The 18,117-nt window shown below is 37.6% G+C and overlaps 1 protein-coding gene and 1 long non-coding RNA gene across 2 annotated transcripts; both read right to left on the reverse strand.

The window, feature by feature from the left end:
• Positions 1-5,396: 5,396 nt before the first annotated feature.
• On the reverse strand, positions 5,397-6,037 carry LOC149922978 (uncharacterized). Its single transcript, XR_016477216.1, has 3 exons — positions 5,905-6,037; positions 5,723-5,843; positions 5,397-5,426 (listed from the first exon to the last, which is right to left on the reverse strand). It is a non-coding gene; the product is annotated as an uncharacterized LOC149922978 (long non-coding RNA).
• A 3,127-nt stretch (positions 6,038-9,164) lies between these two features.
• On the reverse strand, positions 9,165-17,327 carry LOC149922979 (nose resistant to fluoxetine protein 6-like). The gene is made up of 16 exons (XM_090163458.1): positions 17,261-17,327; positions 15,159-15,518; positions 13,486-13,721; positions 13,305-13,419; positions 13,150-13,243; positions 12,996-13,078; positions 12,754-12,933; positions 12,597-12,690; positions 12,441-12,536; positions 12,214-12,379; positions 12,067-12,146; positions 11,876-11,998; positions 11,694-11,814; positions 11,309-11,495; positions 9,522-9,664; positions 9,165-9,449 (listed from the first exon to the last, which is right to left on the reverse strand). Exons 2-16 carry the CDS (start codon positions 15,472-15,474, stop codon positions 9,279-9,281), a joined length of 2,205 nt encoding a protein of 734 aa, XP_090019584.1. The 5' UTR covers positions 15,475-15,518; positions 17,261-17,327; the 3' UTR covers positions 9,165-9,278.
• Between the last annotated feature and the right edge of the window lie 790 nt (positions 17,328-18,117).

The raw sequence follows: 18,117 nt of genomic DNA on the forward strand, positions 1-18,117 counted from the left end.
AAGTTTGTTGGTACCTAGTTAAAGACACAACTTTGGTCCTTGACAATGGCGGATACATATAGGGGGCGCGGGTAGCTCAGCACCAAGCGCGGTGACTTGATGATTTGTTATTACACCCATAGCTCAAGATGTCTTTTAATGCCCCCCCCCCCCTGGAGTTTTTTCTGTATCCGCCACTGGTCCTTGAGGCCCTCTCGTAAAACTGAACTTAAGGACCTTTTATTTCGTAATATTTTTTAGAACCTTTATTCTTTCGGCGGCTCGCCCAAGTGTGCAGGGCTGTAATTTACGACACAAGTTGATGTAATCGGTCTAACGAAGGGAGATCGTTTTTGATGCATGTGCTATATCTATTTTTGAAATGTATTTTTATTTATGTATCCACGCTAGCGCCAAGACCGTTCAGAGAAATTCGTGGCCCTTGGGAAAATTATTTAGCCAATGGCCATTCTGACTAAAATTTCAAAGAATGAAGTTATGACGAAGAACGGCTGGTGGACTCTGTTCTTAGTAGGCCCTAAAAAGCAAGATCGTGAACCCTTTCTCTGCCGAAACTGAGGACTTTTCCACCCTTTCGCTACATTTGCACTTCCCAGAATGGAGTTATAGGCGAGTGCTCTTTTATCGTTTTACAGGATATAGTTATAATAGTTCTGCCTTGTGTATATTTTACGATATGAGAGGGCAGTAGATGGCAGGTTACCAATCGGTGTTGAGCGATATTCCATTAGGAGGTATTGGAGGTTTTCATAATCATTCCCAGGAAACTGCCCCTTAGTGGGCCCTGCTAAAGGAAAACGGCATCTTTCAATGGGACACGAATTTTAATGTCATAATCCGCCGTTTGAAGAAATTATTCACCCCCGCTCCAGTTTTTACCCGATTCGACGCAAAAGCCCACAGTACCATATCACTGGATGGTAGCCGGATGATAATAGGCGCTATTTTACTACAACATAGCAAATCCATCGAGTACAACCTGATAAATTTTGTGATGTCCTACGATATGGATGGCCAAAAAATGTACTGCCTGGCCCTTGCGATGCAGGCGGTGACCCCTTGGTGCACAACGTGTATTTGCGCAACAGCCTCTCGTCGGTGTGATTCGGGGACTATAGGCGATAGCCACGGAATAGCAAGCAGTCTGCAGTCAGATTCATGGATCTCATCTCAAGTGGTATGGCAGGATTTTATTAGACTCGTGCAGAGATTTGAATTATCTCTATTGAGGCTCCCATTTTTTAAAAACATTCCTCGTGTTTTAAAGAAAGAATTAGACCCAGTTGTTATCATAGAAATATAAATGAGACTAGAACCACGATCGGATTCCAAAAGCTTCACTCCATACATTCACGTGATGTTATCGCCGCTATTCAACACAATCGAGGTCGTGGATATAAACGACTCGACTCCGTTTACCTGTCAATTTTGTACCATCGAGCATACTCAATCTACGCTCCAGAAAGAATTCGATCTCCTCAAATCGGATAACACATCTCTGCGCCACACGTCTCTGCCTTTTTTCATTTTAAAGATTCCTCTCGCGTTACTTGATTCTCAACTTCTATTTCCAAATTTACTCATTTATTATAGTCGTTTTGTTTCGTCTTTTTTTGCGTCTTTCTGTAGCGATGCTCATACAAAAGCCCACTTGAGGCTTATTCACCATTTTTTTGTCATAAATAAATAAATAGATGTTCCAGCTAGAATGGAATCGCGCATATCCGCGCTATCTAATAAAAAAAAATTTAAACTAAATATGATCACGTGGCATAACGTTAGAAACGTAGTCTGGTTTGCTAAATGTTCTGCGATAGGTTTGTATAGAGTTGTAAAAAAGACAGATTATTATTTCAACGACATTATATAAATTATTTAAACAACTATCAAAATAATTACGTTCACAAGAATCTACATTTCCAAAATTACATTTTTATACACGTTTTAAATTTACTGGCCTTGAAATAAAATAAGCTTAGAAAGCTTAAGTCTAATTGCTTTCCCTTTCTTTTCCAGGTTTCGGTTTCTCGAAATTTTCACCAGGTGAACTTTGGCATATAACATAATTAGATTTCTAATTAAACTATGGCGATGATGGCCCATCCCCAACTCAACGTCTGAAAATGAAAAGCACTTATATTCCGAGATTAGTGTAAAATAATTATAGTACAGACCAAAAAACAACGCAATTTTTTACCATTTTTAATTTTCCGCGGTTATTCTAAAAACGCAAACACATGGCGGCAGTGTTTAATGCGCTTGTCAGATGGCGCGGATAGCCCGATTCCACCCTAATGGCAGCCTAATAGCTTGCCCGTTATTTTAGGAATGGGTCTAGTCTCATTTCTATTTCTATGGTGGTTATCATAAGCCTATCATAAAGTCCCCATAAGCAAAGGTCTAGGCGAGCGGGTCTAGGCCAAATTTTGGACGATCACATACCCGTTATTAAAAGGAAGGTATTCAAATTCTGCATCTCCTAGTGGTTATGTTCTCAACAAGGCATTTCCCCAAATGAATTTCGCGCGTTGCATGAATAATGCGCAGAAGGCGTGCGCTAACGCTTTTAAGCTTAAAACCACGCGGTAGAAATCTCTACCGCCAGACCTTAGCATGGGGCTTATTCAACAATTTATCGCTTTCAAAGTTAAAATTTACACTTATCTTGGCAACGAAACTTGAAAGATAGAGAGAGTGCCGTCATTAAACCAACAATTTCTACGATAAACTTGCTTCCCTTTGGGATATGGAATTGTTAATTGATATACTGATAGAAAAACCAGTTACTGGGGTTATACACATTGAATTGGGAATAATACTGCTAGAATTACAATTACGAAATTCATCTTTATAATTAGGCGGTAGCGCCATCTATATTTTGTAAGGTTATATGGCTAAAAATAAATAATTATTAGCTAACTCACCGTAACTTGAGTTAAAAAGGATCATGTTGACAGAATAAAATTATTTTTAAACAACTTCAAAGGTTTGTTTGTTACGATAAATCATACATTTCAATTACGCATCAGATTCGCGAAAAATTATTTTGAAATATAGTTGCCACCACTAGAGACAGATGCCGCCACGGGAGAACGATAAAGTTGATAAAGTCGCCTTATTGAACGAAATTGGTCCCACGCCAGCCAGATTTAGTTGTACCTCTATTTATTCCCAACTCAATGGTTATACACGGCAATTTACAGTGCAGCCGAGGCTTGGTGTTTTTTTTCGCGATATTGTGACTTCAGTATTAAACACTTTTCCTCCGGGTACCTCCCTAGTGGACTACCTCTTCGTGCTCTGTCAATTGTGAGTGTCTTGTAGGTGGGGTGGCTGAGTGGTTAGAACTTTAGCCTCGCAGCAAGAGGAGCCGGGTTCGATCCCAGCTAGTGGCACTGGGTGAAAATTCGGAAGCACTCCTTCCGCGTAGAGTTTGTAAGTTCTCTCCCCACTGGTTAAAGGGGTTTTCCACCGAGATCTTCGGTTTCCCCTTCCCATAAAAACTTGATGAGGTTAACGGTAATAGTTAGTGTAGGGAGCTGTTGGCTCGCGTGGCATGAAGGGCTTGCCACCACCCTCCTACGCATTGTAACCCGCCCACATGTTATTTGATCACGTACAAGGTGGTGCCTTGGATATTAGCTCTATTTAAAAAAAAAAATGTTTTTGTTGATTTTCATTTTAAGTACACACCGTTCAAAAATTTTGTTTTTAAGTTTAATTTTCTCGAAACCTAAAAAGATATGAAAATGAAACCAATTGCGAAAATGTTTTTTTTTTAGAATTATCTGTGAAGCGAAACCGCTTTTGATCAGTCAAAGTGTTCTTTCAGCGGGAAACGCAAAAATAAAAATTTATCAACATTTCCCAAAATGGTGTTACGACCCTGAAACGCACATTGTCGGATTCCGCATGCTCGATTCATATTAAGAAAGTGCAATTGCTATCGCTCTACGACCAACGCTTCAGGAGATATCGCCTTTTTAAAAATGTTGATCGAATTGGGGAAACGCTAAAACGCAAAATGAATCATTTTTATTTAAATATTTAAATTTTATTGAACTAATGAATTTTGAACCAATTTGTGTTTTTTTTTGTCTTATTGATGGATGCATTTCTTTTATCAGTAATAAAATAATATAAAATGAAAGATTTTACTAATATTTATCGAACGTCTATAGTCGTTTCAGTCATAATAGAATCTAAAATTACAAGGAATCCCCATTAAAGGGGAACGGTCAAGCTTTAACCAGTTAGATAGCCATATAGCCCATTAAAAACTAAAATTTATGGCGAAAACCGCATCAAAAAATATTGAGTGGTTAATTTTTAATAAAATAAAGAAATTTCGGGAAATCGAAAAGCGCGCGTCCGCCGCTACACCTGGTGAGAAGTCGGTGAGACAGAAAAACAACGTAAAAGCGCGCGCTGCTGAAGACGCGAAAAATTTGTTTTTCACGCGCGGCGCGTTGCAGTTATAAGAGACTTAAGCCTAAATTGCGCGATTTTAAAAGTTAGGATAGTTCGCAAATCGCTCATACGGGGTTAGGGGCGCTGGCGGCAGCCCCTAAGATGGCGGCAAAAATTCAAACCCAAACACTTGGGCCAAAAGCTTTTTTTTTCAAGACAAAAAAAGGTACGTGTTAGTATATTGAACGTCTTGTTAATCTTTTGATACGGAAATAAGGCCATATTTGGAAAAGCTTGGCCGTTCCCCTTTAAATTTTATTACTATTTAAAGGGATCCATCACTCACAACAGGGGGAGGCATAGGCGTAACATAAAATCCAGACTTGCAGTGTGCTTCAAAACCAGTTTTTTTTGTGACCCCTATGCCTAAGATTAATTAGAAATGCTTTCAATTGGAACCGTTTCAGAACCAATTTTTAACTAGTTTTAAATTGCAGTAGGTGATCTAAATTAATAAATAAAATCTTAGAGAAAGGGATGCAAATCGTCAATTCATTTGGAACCACTTTTAAAGGAATATCCACCAAAAATTGCAAAGGAGAGATCTCAGATCTAAGGGGCAAATACACCATGCGCCTATCTGTTCTAATTATATCCGTTTAATTTACAATATTAAGATTTTTAAAAAAGGAAAATAATAATCTAATAAATATTTCCAAACTTTATTTGAGAATGATGCCTCAACTATACAACATTTCAAAGCGCTTTTATTTTAAAGATTTAATATGGAATAACGTTTCCCCGTCTTCTGAAGCGATGACCATGTTTCGAAAATCGTCAACGTTGTTTGTAATTATTTTTTCTATTAGAAAAGTAATCTTGTCAGCAGGTTTTCAATCGGGTTCAGATCCGCAGGGAAAGCCAACCACTCCCACGTTTCGAAATCTTCGGCGTCTACGAATTCTCCAACAATTCGAGCAGCGTGCACTGGGCAATTGTCACGCGTAAAGTAGATCCTAAGTAAGATATCGGAATTAATAAATAACCCGAGTCGTAGACCCCGAATACACAGCCAAGGACACAAATAACTAATTGACGCCATCAAAGTGACACACTGAAACGAAATATTAACGCGTTAGGTCGCAAATATGGGATAAATCTCGTTAATATACTCAAAGGTAACAATGGCTTTGGACAGCGGCGTTATAATACGTGTATTATAAATTTGAATAATAACCCGCAATTTAAAACTTAGGGAAGTAATTTTCCTGAATTCGAAACGTTTGTTTACTCGGTTGTAAGAGCTATTTACCCTTGAAAGTTTTTCCGGGCAATTTCTGGCGATATGTGTCCCTATAAAGAGAGCGATGGAAAAAATGCCAATATGGTTTTGCGTCGAAGTGTAAGAACGGATTGCTTGCTCGTTGGCATTTCTAGAATAGACAGTAACGTTAAGCGAATCAATTTCATACATCTACGAGGGCTCTTTCTCACTCCATGTTAATTTTGTATACGATGACCACGGGCGGATCTCCGTAAAAATACGTCAAAAGAACGGTCCCCGCTGTCGATCCGACGAGAGCTACCACCAAAAACCATCTCGCTAAACAGCTTCCTCTGTCAAAGGTACGGCAGTGTACACCGAGTTCGCAGAGTGTCTTACCCCTCTTTTATCACCCAGGCTTAAAATTCTGTAATGGCTATATACTGATAAAAACCACAAATTGCTAAAACATTCCTGAATTCAATAAAATTTAAAAAGATGATTTTTTTCAAACCTTTCTTACCCGCTTCAGCTCAGTGTCCTAAAATAATATTTCGCTACTTCAAACTAAACCCAAACGCCATTCAGTTCGATATAGGTTTTCTTACAACAATGATTCATTACCCGTAGAGCGATACAAATTTCATTTTCTGTATATGAATCGACCATGCTGAATCCGACAATGTGCGTTTCAGGGTCATAACAATGTTATGGAAAAAGTTGATTTTTTTTTCGTTTCCCAATCAAAAGCGGTTTTGTTTGACAGATAATTTTAACAAACATTTTCGCAATTGATTTCATCTTTATGTCAAGAAAATTAAACTTAAGTGCATAATTTTCAGCTGTCGAAGACTTTTTAATATTGAAAAAAAAAAAAACTTTTCAAAATTGTTTCCCTGGGAAAAAAGATGGGCATGAGGCCTTGTCCCTCTTGTTTAGTTCAGACTGAGTAGCGATACAATTTACTTATTGCATAGATATTATGTGTGGAAGGAAAAAAATCAGTTTCATCGATGTACAGTGTGCCCAAGAATATACTATGTTCATTAATAATAAATTAATAATAATAATAACATTTATATTACATTTGATCCTTTTGGTTAATTTTTTTACTACATTAAAAAATGTGGCTGTATCAGAAGTCTATAATAGGGAATAGGGGAAGTTTCTAGTAAAATCCTTTTGACGTTCTGTGACGGCACGGGGCAGCGACTAAATTTTGGGTTATGTGCCAATGGTTTGGAACTCAAGGGCGAATCCGTAGGGGTGTACGCGTAATCAAAATAGGAATGACTTTTTGGAGTTCATTAATGTTTCGTCAGTGGTGTAGCGAGGATATTTGGCGCATACTGCAAAACACCCAAATTTGCTCCCCCCTCCCCATCGCGCCGTTATATACCTAGTTTTAAAACAAAACCTAATCAGTCATAATTTGGGGTCCTCGTGGCCAACGGTACCCGGGGCGGCTGCCCTCCCAGCCCCCTCGCTACGCCACTGTGTTTCGCTAGCACCTTCCAAACTCGGAAAAGGTCCACCCTCTGTGAAAACTTTCCCCCCATGTAGAACGTCGTATAAGCCAGGAAGAACTTGTTGCCAGAAGGACATAGTGTGTAGGGCACAGATTTTTTCAGTCTCGAACGGTCTCTGAGAACGGGTCCAATTGTCTCCTTGGACGGGTATGGGTGCCACGTCCTTTTGTGTAGGGAGGCCGGCATCGGATGCCTCGGAACAAGCTTTTGCCCCGGGTATGCGCTTGCCCTCGCTAGAGACGTAACCGACAATAACTCCCTCGTACTCCCGTGACAGCGTCTTCCGTTTTTCCTTTGGGATGTGAATTGTGAACGTAGCAATGGGTCCCAAAGACTCTCAAGTGCTTGATTGACTGATTTTGATTTCCGTTCCACAATTCGTACGGCGTTTTCTCAACGGTACTTATCGGAGTTGTACAATTAAGAATGTATGTCGTCGCATTCAACCCATAGCTTTGGTGGCAAATCGGGTTGGAGTGTAGCAAGGCTTGAGCAGACTACATGATCCTGAGAATCTCTCTTACGGGAACTCCGATCTGCTCAGGTGTGTGCGGCATCGACTTTTGATGTCATTCACTGGAAAGCTTTAAGCTGGTTTCACACTCGACGGAAAATTAGCAGCGGAAAGTTTAACGTTAGCGGTAAATGTAATGGGAATCAATTTTCAGCTCGGCGTTTATTATCGTCTTTCAGTCATATTTTCGGTCGAGTGAGAAACCAGCTTTATTCACGTACTCAGTACCGTTGTCGGTGACTAGTTCTCGAAGCTTGTAACTTCTGCACAAAGTGAGGAAGTCTTTGAAGCGGTCAACGACGTCAGATTTCTTCGTCCAGGGGTACGTTCAGTAGCAGTCAACGGAAAAAAACCCGATGGATTTGATATTTTCCAGCGATGAGCTTTTTCGTCATAATGACGTCGTAAGTTGCTGAACGCTTTTATTCAGTCATCGGTGTTTTTTTTTTAAATGGCGTAGCATTAATAGTAGTTTTACGTCAGTAGTGACGCATTCGAGGGGTAAGACACTTATGATTTTTGTGTACACCGGGAGTTCGAACTCTGCAGAGTTCTCGAGAGTTCACGAGAGCTCATGAGAGTTCGTGAGAGTTCACGAGAGTTCGCGAGAGTTCAGGAGAGTTCACGTGAGTTCCTGAGAGTTCTCGAGAGTTCACGAGAGTTCTCGAGAGTTCTTGAGAGTTCAAGGGTGAGTTCCAGAGAGTTCATTGGTGAGTTCGGGAGAGTTCTCGAGAGTTCACGAGAGTTCGCGAGAGTTCAGGAGAGTTCACGTGAGTTCCTGAGAGTTCTCGAGAGTTCACGAGAGTTCGTGAGAGTTCAGGAGAGTTCACGTGAGTTCCTGAGAGTTCTCGAGAGTTCCTGAGAGTTCTCGAGAGTTCTTGAGAGTTCAAAGGTGAGTTCCCGAGAGGTCGGAAGAGTTCTCGAGAGTTCTTGAGAGTTCAAGGGTGAGTTCCAGAGAGTTCATTGGTGAGTTCGGGAGAGTTCTCGAGAGTTTGAGGGAGTTAGCGGGAGTTTGAGGAGAGTTCTTGAGAGTTCGCGGGAGTTTGAGGAGAGTTCTTGAGAGTTCGCGGGAGTTCTTGAGAGTTCTCTAGAGTTCAGGGGAGTTCATAAGAGTTGCAATAGCAAATGTACACCTGAGTTCTTGAGTGTCTTACCCCTCGCGCGCATTCCCCTCTCACGTAGTTGTTTGTTAAGTTAACATAGTGACGTCGAAAAAAAAACGGTCAGCCACATCGAGACGGAAATCTGCCGCGATAACCATTCCAAGTACAGGTATGGATTCCTGCTGGATATGGTGATTTCGAAAGTTTGTAAGAATTCGTTTATTTCTTTAATGAACATGATTATTGAATTTTTTTCAAAATTTAACTTTAATATGAAAAATATTCTTAGCACATCGGGGACACCATGTGTACTCAAATATCAGTAAAATATTGTTATAAGCATCAAGTAGTATGAAATTATATTAGAAATCGGTATTTTTTACGGGAATAATAAGGGGTCATATTATCATTTTTAACTTATTGTAAATATGTACGTATATTTACAAATGGGTATTCGTTTAAGTGGCTTTATCGGGTACTTCCTGATGTTTGGTAATTTTTTCCGTTTTGGAACTTGTCACGTATTGGAAAAATAATCGTTCGGATTCCAACAACGGTCCCTCGAAAAACAATTTGAAAAAGAAAGACGCGATGAAACTTGTAGTAGTATGAGCCACGAAAATCCAAATCTGAAATGATGCCATCAATTTTCAAAATGGGGAACTTTGAAGGTTCAGATAGAAACCACGTAGAGTACTTACGACTGAAAAACAGTTTGAATCTATGGTTGTCCTCATATTCGCTCCGAAATAAATGATGAGAGGAACGTTTATTAAATATACGGAATACGTCAATCGATTTAAAACCGGTAAGTTTTTCCATGATAGAGTCTTATTCAAAGTACCTGATAACACGTAAAAGAACGTTGAAAAATTAAATTTACACCGACTTTGAAACAGGCGCTTCAATAAAATCGTTCACCAATTTTCTATTTGTAATACCCGCACGTACGAGCTACTCTTTCAAAGACGGGTTTAGAGAAGAAGAGTCAAATCATAAACCGGGGTTTCTAATCATAAGTATGGTCAATTGAGGTAAGTGTGGTCAATTGAGGTAAGTGTGGTCAATTGAGGTAAGCGTGATCACCCCCTATCATTTCCCCAAATATTTGATGAATGGATATTGAAATATACTTAATTATACACATTTTGTATATGTTCAATATTTATTTAAATTAAATTTAGTTTTAGTTGAAAAACGTTATACTCTTCTACTTATGTTTAGAGATTTTATGCCCAAAAGAAAAGTGCTGTAAAGTTTTTCCTAACTTGCAAAACGGTTTCATATTTTGGTATTTGGTAGTCTGCTTATCGTTTTACCTGCTGGGTAAATTTTGTATTTTTGCTAATAATTTGAGGTTTTCAAAATTAAATCTGGAAAAACTCTTTCTAAATTTGCAATGTGGGGTAAGTGTGATCAGTTAATCAATGTTAAATTTTGGTAAAATAATTTATGGTTTATAAGACAACTTTTTATGATTTTCTTGATGTAAACTTACTAAAAAAGTAAAGGTTAAGCTTTAGCTAGCTATATAAGCATCTGAGTACTTTAGTTTAAAAATATATTATTTTAAAGCTATGAAAAAATATAGCATTATTGGGACACCATATTTAACCTCTGTATGTAATTTAATTGCGATCGGTCAAGGATTTGACGGGAACACAATTACCCGACCCCCTATCACACTTGTCCCGCATTTTGGGGGTAAGAGTGATCAGTAGCAGAGTTAAATTAAATAATTAATATTTGATAATAAATTTGAATGCGTAGTTGTGTTGGATAAAATGGCCATATTAATGGTACCAATTCTTAAGAGGGTGCTATTTTTAGCTTAGGAGTAATTTTAAGTAAACTCCAAAAAAAAAACAATTTGGATCACACTTCCCTCCATTGACCCTACATAAGTTTTTTACCTAAAGAAAACCGAAGTTGATTTTATGATCATCTGAAAAGAGTAGTATACTGGTCCTTCACTTGGGGGCTTGAAATAATAATTGGTTTTCAAAGGTGCAAAAAAGGTGTTATGATGAAATTCTGTAAACAGTGGCACTTCCTGGAAGAAGAAGAAAATAAGCATGACCGGAGCCTTCATCAAACTTTCTTTGCTTATCATTACAAACTGACTACCTAAAAATGTTTTGGGACTCATCGCACCCCCCCCCCCCGAAAAGAATCCTGGGTGCACCACTGTCTATAAAGCTAGGAAACCAGGCTTGTGATATTCGTCGAACTTTGTCTATGGGGATTTTTAACAATCCAGCGCAACACATTGTCTGAAGCCCAGCTTTTGGTCTAACCAAGTTGACTGGTGCCTATAATACGTTTGTCTAACCTAGTTGACTTAGTTTGACTTGGGTATTTATACTGTACTAGATTTGACTTCTTTGGTAACGACTAACCGAAAATATTTGGTCTAGGATCCCGCTTCTGTGTCTACGTAGGGGAAGCTAAAAGTGAGAGGGTTTATTGAAGCGTCCAATTAACTTACTTTCTGGGTTCGATCGGCAATAAATGATCAACCACGATAACCCGATACCCCAGACAATTCTATGTAATCCATTGTAGAGTAAGCCTTCCCAGACCGGTGGCGTGAGCACCTGAGTCCATCGGTAGACCCCGAATATACAGCCAAGGACACAAATAGCGGAACTAATTGACGCCATCAAAGTGACACACTGAAACGAAATATTAACGCGTTAGGTCGCAAATATGGGATAAATCTCGTTAATATACTCAAAGGTAACAATGGCTTTGGACAGCGGCGTTATAATACGTGTATTATAAATTTGAATAATAACCCGCAATTTAAAACTTAGGGAAGTAATTTTCCTGAATTTGAAACGTTTGTTTACTCGGTTGTAAGAGCTATTTACCCTTGAAAGTTTTTCCGGGCAATTTCTGGCGATATGTGTCCCTATAAAGAGAGCGATGGAAAAAATGCCAATGTGGTTTTGCGTCGAAGTGTAAGAACGGATTGCTTGCTCGTTGGCATTTCTAGAATAGACAGTAACGTTAAGCGAATCAATTTCATACATCTACGAGGGCTCTTTCTCACTCCATGTTAATTTTGTATACGATGACCACGGGCGGATCTCCGTAAAAATACGTCAAAAGAACGGTCCCCGCTGTCGATCCGACGAGAGCTACCACCAAAAACCATCTCGCTAAACAGCTTCCTCTGAAAAAATGTCAAAACAGGATTTTTGTTTAAAAGAGACGATCGTATTATGTGGTGTAAGAACTTACTTAGTACTTAGGTACAAATATACTAAGGCCAAAACGAACAACTGAATATCCAAAGATAAATACCAGGTATTTGGAAGACACTACGCGTTTGGTTATTATAATGTTATTATAAATGTAAAAGTTTGGTAAAACCAGCTATATATTTACCATGTTCTGTAATTGCAAGAAGTTGTTAAAAAAGAGGACGTTCGTCCACCAGTTCCTTCTACAATTATCGGCCATAGTCCCGACGTGGTCCCAAAACACGGGTCCGCTCCCGAAAAGGGGCATGATAATTACTATACCAATCAGCGCTAGACAAGGGGCTAGCAATCTAAAAAAAGTATTATTTTACTTCCTACGTTCAGAGCTAGAAATGTTAACCGAAAATGTACCTGTAAGCCCTTCGGAAAAACATGAGAGGAAAATTTAGCAAATGCCCGTTTTTCTCGTCAATTTTCTGAATGTTTAGGTATGACACTAAAACACCTCTGCGATTTGGGACCATTTGAAACCATTATTATTATCTTAATTAAAGGTGAAATACTAACGTTATGAAGACGAAGCTATCCACTGCCAAAAAGCCATTTGATGTAGGTTGAAATTCCAATCTACTTGTGTAGTCCACCGAAGTTTTTACATTTCCTATGTTGGGGGATTCTCGAGTTAAACCAACGATGTATGTGCAATATTACGTCGTTAGCTTACTGATTAAGTATAAGTCGGTGAATGCGCACGTGTGACTCATGAGTACCCATAAGGTGCTTAGGATACGAAGGCCGTTTAAGGCACCAACATTGCGGTCCTCACTAGTCGCGATCTTAGTGAGCTTCGAATAATTGTCGCGAATGGAAAATGCAGGCAGGAAATATCCCAGTAGGTTTGAGTCTAGTTGGAAATTCGTTGCGGCGTTAATGACGTCTTCAATTTGACTTTGCATATGGTTTTACCTTCTTCGGTGCATTTGAAACAATTGCGGGATTGAACGAAGGTCGCAATTAAGACCAAGAAAATGAAACCCACCAGAAAGCAGCTGACCAATTTTTAATTTAATTAGCTTTTCCTTGTTTTAACTGTCTTGTTATAATTTTACGGGAAATATACCTGATAACCAATTGGTCAGTCGTAACTCTACTCCAAACTGATTCTTTAGTTTCGCAACTATGCACCGTCGATGTCCAGCCAATACTTTCAGCAACTTATAGAAGGCAAACACATTTTCATTATGCGTCAGTACTTGTTCGCTAAAGATTCCTTACCCGTTTTAGCGAAATACCCTACGTCGGGGTTTTGACAACTCGACGGCAGGCAGACTGCGAAGCGATACCCAACGTTGTAGTGCAACCAAGTATCATTCGCCAAATCTTCCCCAAACTGTTTAACGAGGAGTTTCGACATTAAAGACAGTTAGTATTTAAGAAAATATTTAATGTCTATTACTTCCGTTTTGCGTGGAACATTCATCAGACGTCTTTCTGCCCTCTCGAAATTTCTGGGTTTTTCACCCAATGGTACTCGGAACTCGACCAGACAATATTTTCCCCGTCGTTTATTGTCACTCCCTCGATTCGTGTTTTCGTCTGGGATTTCCAAATCCAGACATTCGTCGAAAGATCCCAATGAGGAGAAAGTCCCTCTCAATTCCGATCCAGACAGCTTCCCATTGGCGTCGTACACTACGTTAATAGGTTCAAGGTCTTAATTGAAGGTCCATGGAATCGTTTGAAAGATTCGGGCTGTGTTTCAGGTAGCTTCTCCCATGCCGTCACGTGACCCAGGCACAGGTTTTAATTTTCCAAAACTCGTGATTATGTAGCCTCACCCTCAAAGTTCTAATTATTTTCTATGGCCCTTTAATGTTGGTGGATAAGCTAGCCATCATAGGGGTTACCGGGTTTGTCCACAATAACAGCTGGTTCATAGCTTCATTAGTAATTATAGAAAAGGCTAACTGGGTCATTCCACACAGAATCGGCCAACGAGTTTATCATGGATCAATAGATTTCAATGAAAATTGGCACAAATGATATTATGCCAATACAAACACTGCGTATAAAGTGATTTCTCAAAATGTTTTACGGTTAATGTTTTTTTTTGGAATTTTCTTACACCCCAGAAACATCGAACTTTTGAAAGTTCATTTTGGTACCTCCCTGAAAAATATCTAGTATACAGCTTATTTTCTTTAAGAATTCAATCAACGTCTGTCGGGGGGTAAAACTCTCAAGCTTATAGTGTTTTTTTTAATGATTTTTCGACTCTAAGGAACGAAATACGGAAATAGTTAAATACTTCGTTAAAAAGTTCTTGTTGTGGGCTACTTTGCAATGTAAAATTTAAAAAATTCAAGTTAGGTGATTTTTGCTGTAAGCTTCAGAGTTTTACGCTCCGACAGACGTTGGTTGAATTCTTAAAGAAAATTTTGAGAAATCACTTTATAAGCAGTGTTTGTATTGGCAGAGTATCATTTGTGCCAATTTTCATTGAAATCTGTTGATCCAAGATAAACTCGTTGACCGATTCTGTGTGAAATGACCCAACTCTTATAATTATTGCTGCGCCCATTTTGACCTTGATACATTTTCACATAGAATCAATCTTCCAACCTTCTGTACTCGAAATTTACATTAACCGGTGTTTATATTTATTGTGATAATTAGTTAATTTTTAAACAAATTCTTTATCAAAGGTAAATTCGGAAAAACATGACTCGCACCCAATGAGGAAGATTTTTACTCCGACCTAGGAGGATGTATACTCCGACTCGGCTGAAGATGGCTATGCACAACATTAGGGGGTTTCCCGATTTTGTTAAATTAACGCGCGAAAAACCTAACTAATGTTGTGTGGCGCCATTTGTAGCATAATAGGAGTAAAAATCTTCCCCATTAGACAAATTTTACGTTTAATGGTTTAAAATTCTTCTGAGATAAAGTAACAAAAAATCATAATATTTTAAAGTTATTTTATAATTATTTTGATTTTTTAATAAAAAACACTATTTTGCGATGGATTATGGTCAACAAATATATATTTGGAGATAGATATAAAGATTTTGGTGTTTATGAAACATGCTGGTATTAGAGCGGCTGAGTTTATGAGCAAATAATTACTTTTTACCGCCCATCTTCGAAGCTGTTTGAAGTCGCTTAAGAAGAATTTGACATCTTGTTGACATTGCTCGCTTATCTCTCTATCTTGGACCGTTCTATTAAAAATGTTCTCGTAATACTTAACCAGGAGGTCGGCTTCTGCCAGCATTCGGTCTTCCATCAGGTTCCATTTCTTCAATAGTGTCTCAGTGTCGGGCTCTACCGAGTACTCGCTAGTCTTCATCCAGGCTGCGTGTCCCTCAGGAACAAGGCACAGAAGAACGGCGATGCAACGCGCGAACCACATCTGACCAGTATCTTTACTCTTACTAACCATCTGGAAATATGGCACCCATTCGAAAAACCTTTGACGGAACTTTTCTAGAAAATATTACCGCATTTAATAAATTAAATTCCTCTTTGTGTTCATTTGAAGATATTACTTCGAAAAGAAACATTAGAATAACAAACGGTGTAAAAATGGCAGATAATTTTCCGCATACCTATACTCAAATTTACTTCTCGCGCGCAATTCGTATTATTTAACATTGGCGACATCCTACAATAGAGAGGAAAATTGCATATAAGCTTTCTAAGGCCACGTTCATTACTATCATTAAGAAGGGGGAAAGAAAACCATCCTTCGTTTAGATTTGTTTATTTAACCAGCATTTAATAGATGGTTGCGGATAAAGATGGTAACACGCGCGTTACCGAATATTTGCCTTCTTGGACTCACAAGGAGACGACCGGAGGTGTTACACACCGATTTTGTTCAAACTCGGGGGATTGGTAGACCTTCATGTAACTTGAAAAATCCTAAAGGTATTTTATTCAATGGGCAACGGTTTTGCCATGGCAACGAAAAATGTTTTTGACAACATAAAATTAAAATTTTCCCATTGAAACATTTTACAAAATTTAAAACATTTTAAAATACGAAAATTATAAAATATTTATAAAAATTGACGAAAAAATCAAAATTGATCACATTTGGGAAAATAATTAAAAAAAAAGCAATTTATCTATATAAATAAATTTCCATCAATTCCTTTCAATTTTTATCGTTTTGAAACGAAACTATTGATTTTGATAATTTTTTTCCGTGTTATTAACATTTTTCAATTTTGGAAAAAAATATATTTGAGATAGTTGGTCGAATTTAGTTTATTTTTATATAATTTTTAGAAACCTTTAAAATTGGGCTAATTTAGATCTATTATTTTCCAATTTTGGTCAAGTTTGATCAAATTGACCAAAATAAATACAATTGGAAATACAATTTATCTATATACATTAATACAATTTTACATAACTTATAAATTTCCGGCGTCAATTCCTATGAATTTTGAACGAAACTACTGTTTTTGATCAATATTTTTGCAATTTTATATATATTTTTTCAATTTTGAAAAAAAAAAGTTATTTTAATCAATTTTGAATTTTTTTTTCAATGTTTGTATTTTTTTTATTTTTTTCCTCACATTTTTTCCAATTTTAGCCATATCGGTTCATTTTCACCCATTTGGTTCAAATTGATCAAAATGTGATCAATTTTGATTTTTTCGTCAATTTTTATAAATTTTTTATAATTTTGGTATTTTAAAATTTTTTTCAATTTTTAAAATTTCCAACAGGGGCGACCCTTGGAATAGGTCAAGGTTATTTTCAATGGGAAATTTTAAATTTTATGGTGTTGATCATTGAATAAAATCTCTTTAGGATTTTTCAAGTTACATGAAGGTCTACCAATCCCCCGAGTTTGAACAAAATCGGTGCGTAACACCTCGGGTCGTCTCCTTGTCAGTGGAACCAGAGGTGATGTATCCCATGTTTATACGAGTGCAAACAAAAGTTTATAAATTATAATTTACGATATAAATATATTTATATATTTAAATGAAACGCGTACGTTCGCAGGTTCGGGGTAGTGGCTAGTGAACGCAAATTTCCCACCTTTATTTATTTATTTACTTATCAGAAGGACAGGCCATATATAAAACAAGATATCAGGTACATTTAAGTATATTAAAGTGTATTAAATATATTTTAAATATTAAATTTAAATTTGAAAACATTTTCAATCATGTTGTACATTATCTTAAATGAATTATTCGAGTTACCTGGTTTTGGAGATAAGGTAGCGAAACATGAACATGTTAATTTAAATATATTTTTAAACAAATCTAATTTTTCTATTTAACTGGTTTTTGGAAATAATTAACCTAAAAAGAATTATTAGTAAAATAAAAACAATAACTCAATCACCTTTCCTTTAATATAATCAGGGCACTTTCTCAACAACCTAGTGCATTAACAACGATCCTAATCACCTTGACATTCATCCGATGAAAAATCAGTTTTATCAAAGAAACATCATACAAACGAGGGGTGCCCTAAAAAGAACGCAGACGGTATCCAACGCCCTGTAGAAGACAATGGACACAGTTAGTAGATGTTTCCAAGGTCGAAAATCAAATATTTCAAGACAGATGGCGCTTGTATTCTAAATGTTGAATTGGTACGAAATTCAAATATAACAATAGTGCGTACTCGGGTTGTGGGGTCCCGCGAATTGGCCAGAAATCACACTTAAAGTTTCTTAATCCAACCGTAAACGTATTTCCAAAATGATCAGCGCTAACTAAAACTCTAAAAGTATATTTGAAAACAAGTCGGTCTTAATTTAAAAAAGTGTGTAGATTTAAAGTCGAAAATTGCGAAAAATCATTAAAATGACCAACTTGCGAGTCCCCTAGCGGCAAAATGAATATTGGGCTATAGAGTATCGGATATATTCTGTCGATTGACATATCATTGACCCTTCGGTGGCGGCGGCTACATGGTACATGATCTTAGTACATACAAATCCCTCAGGAACTGTGTGTAAAAACAAGAGAAGCTTTATTAGTTATACGTCGATATGACACTAAATTCAACGGAAAACCCGCGAAGGTTCAAGCGAATAAAACAGGGCCGT

Source organism: Leiobunum rupestre, chromosome 11, assembly GCF_980474605.1.
Source record: "Leiobunum rupestre chromosome 11, qqLeiRupe1.1.hap1, whole genome shotgun sequence".
Taxonomy (NCBI): Eukaryota; Metazoa; Arthropoda; class Arachnida; order Opiliones; family Sclerosomatidae; genus Leiobunum; species Leiobunum rupestre.

What these genes read in the sequence shown, in the direction of transcription:
- LOC149922979 (XM_090163458.1), bottom strand. Translation starts at nt 15,474, where the DNA reads ATGGTTAGTAAGAGTAAAGATACTGGTCAGATGTGGTTCGCGCGTTGC. An exon ending in ATGTTCCACGCAAAACGGAA is followed by an intron (nt 13,420 to 13,485) that starts GTAATAGACATT and finishes CTCGTTAAACAG; the next exon opens with TTTGGGGAAGATTTGGCGAA. An exon ending in ACTGACCAATTGGTTATCAG is followed by an intron (nt 13,079 to 13,149) that starts GTATATTTCCCG and finishes AAAATTGGTCAG; the next exon opens with CTGCTTTCTGGTGGGTTTCA.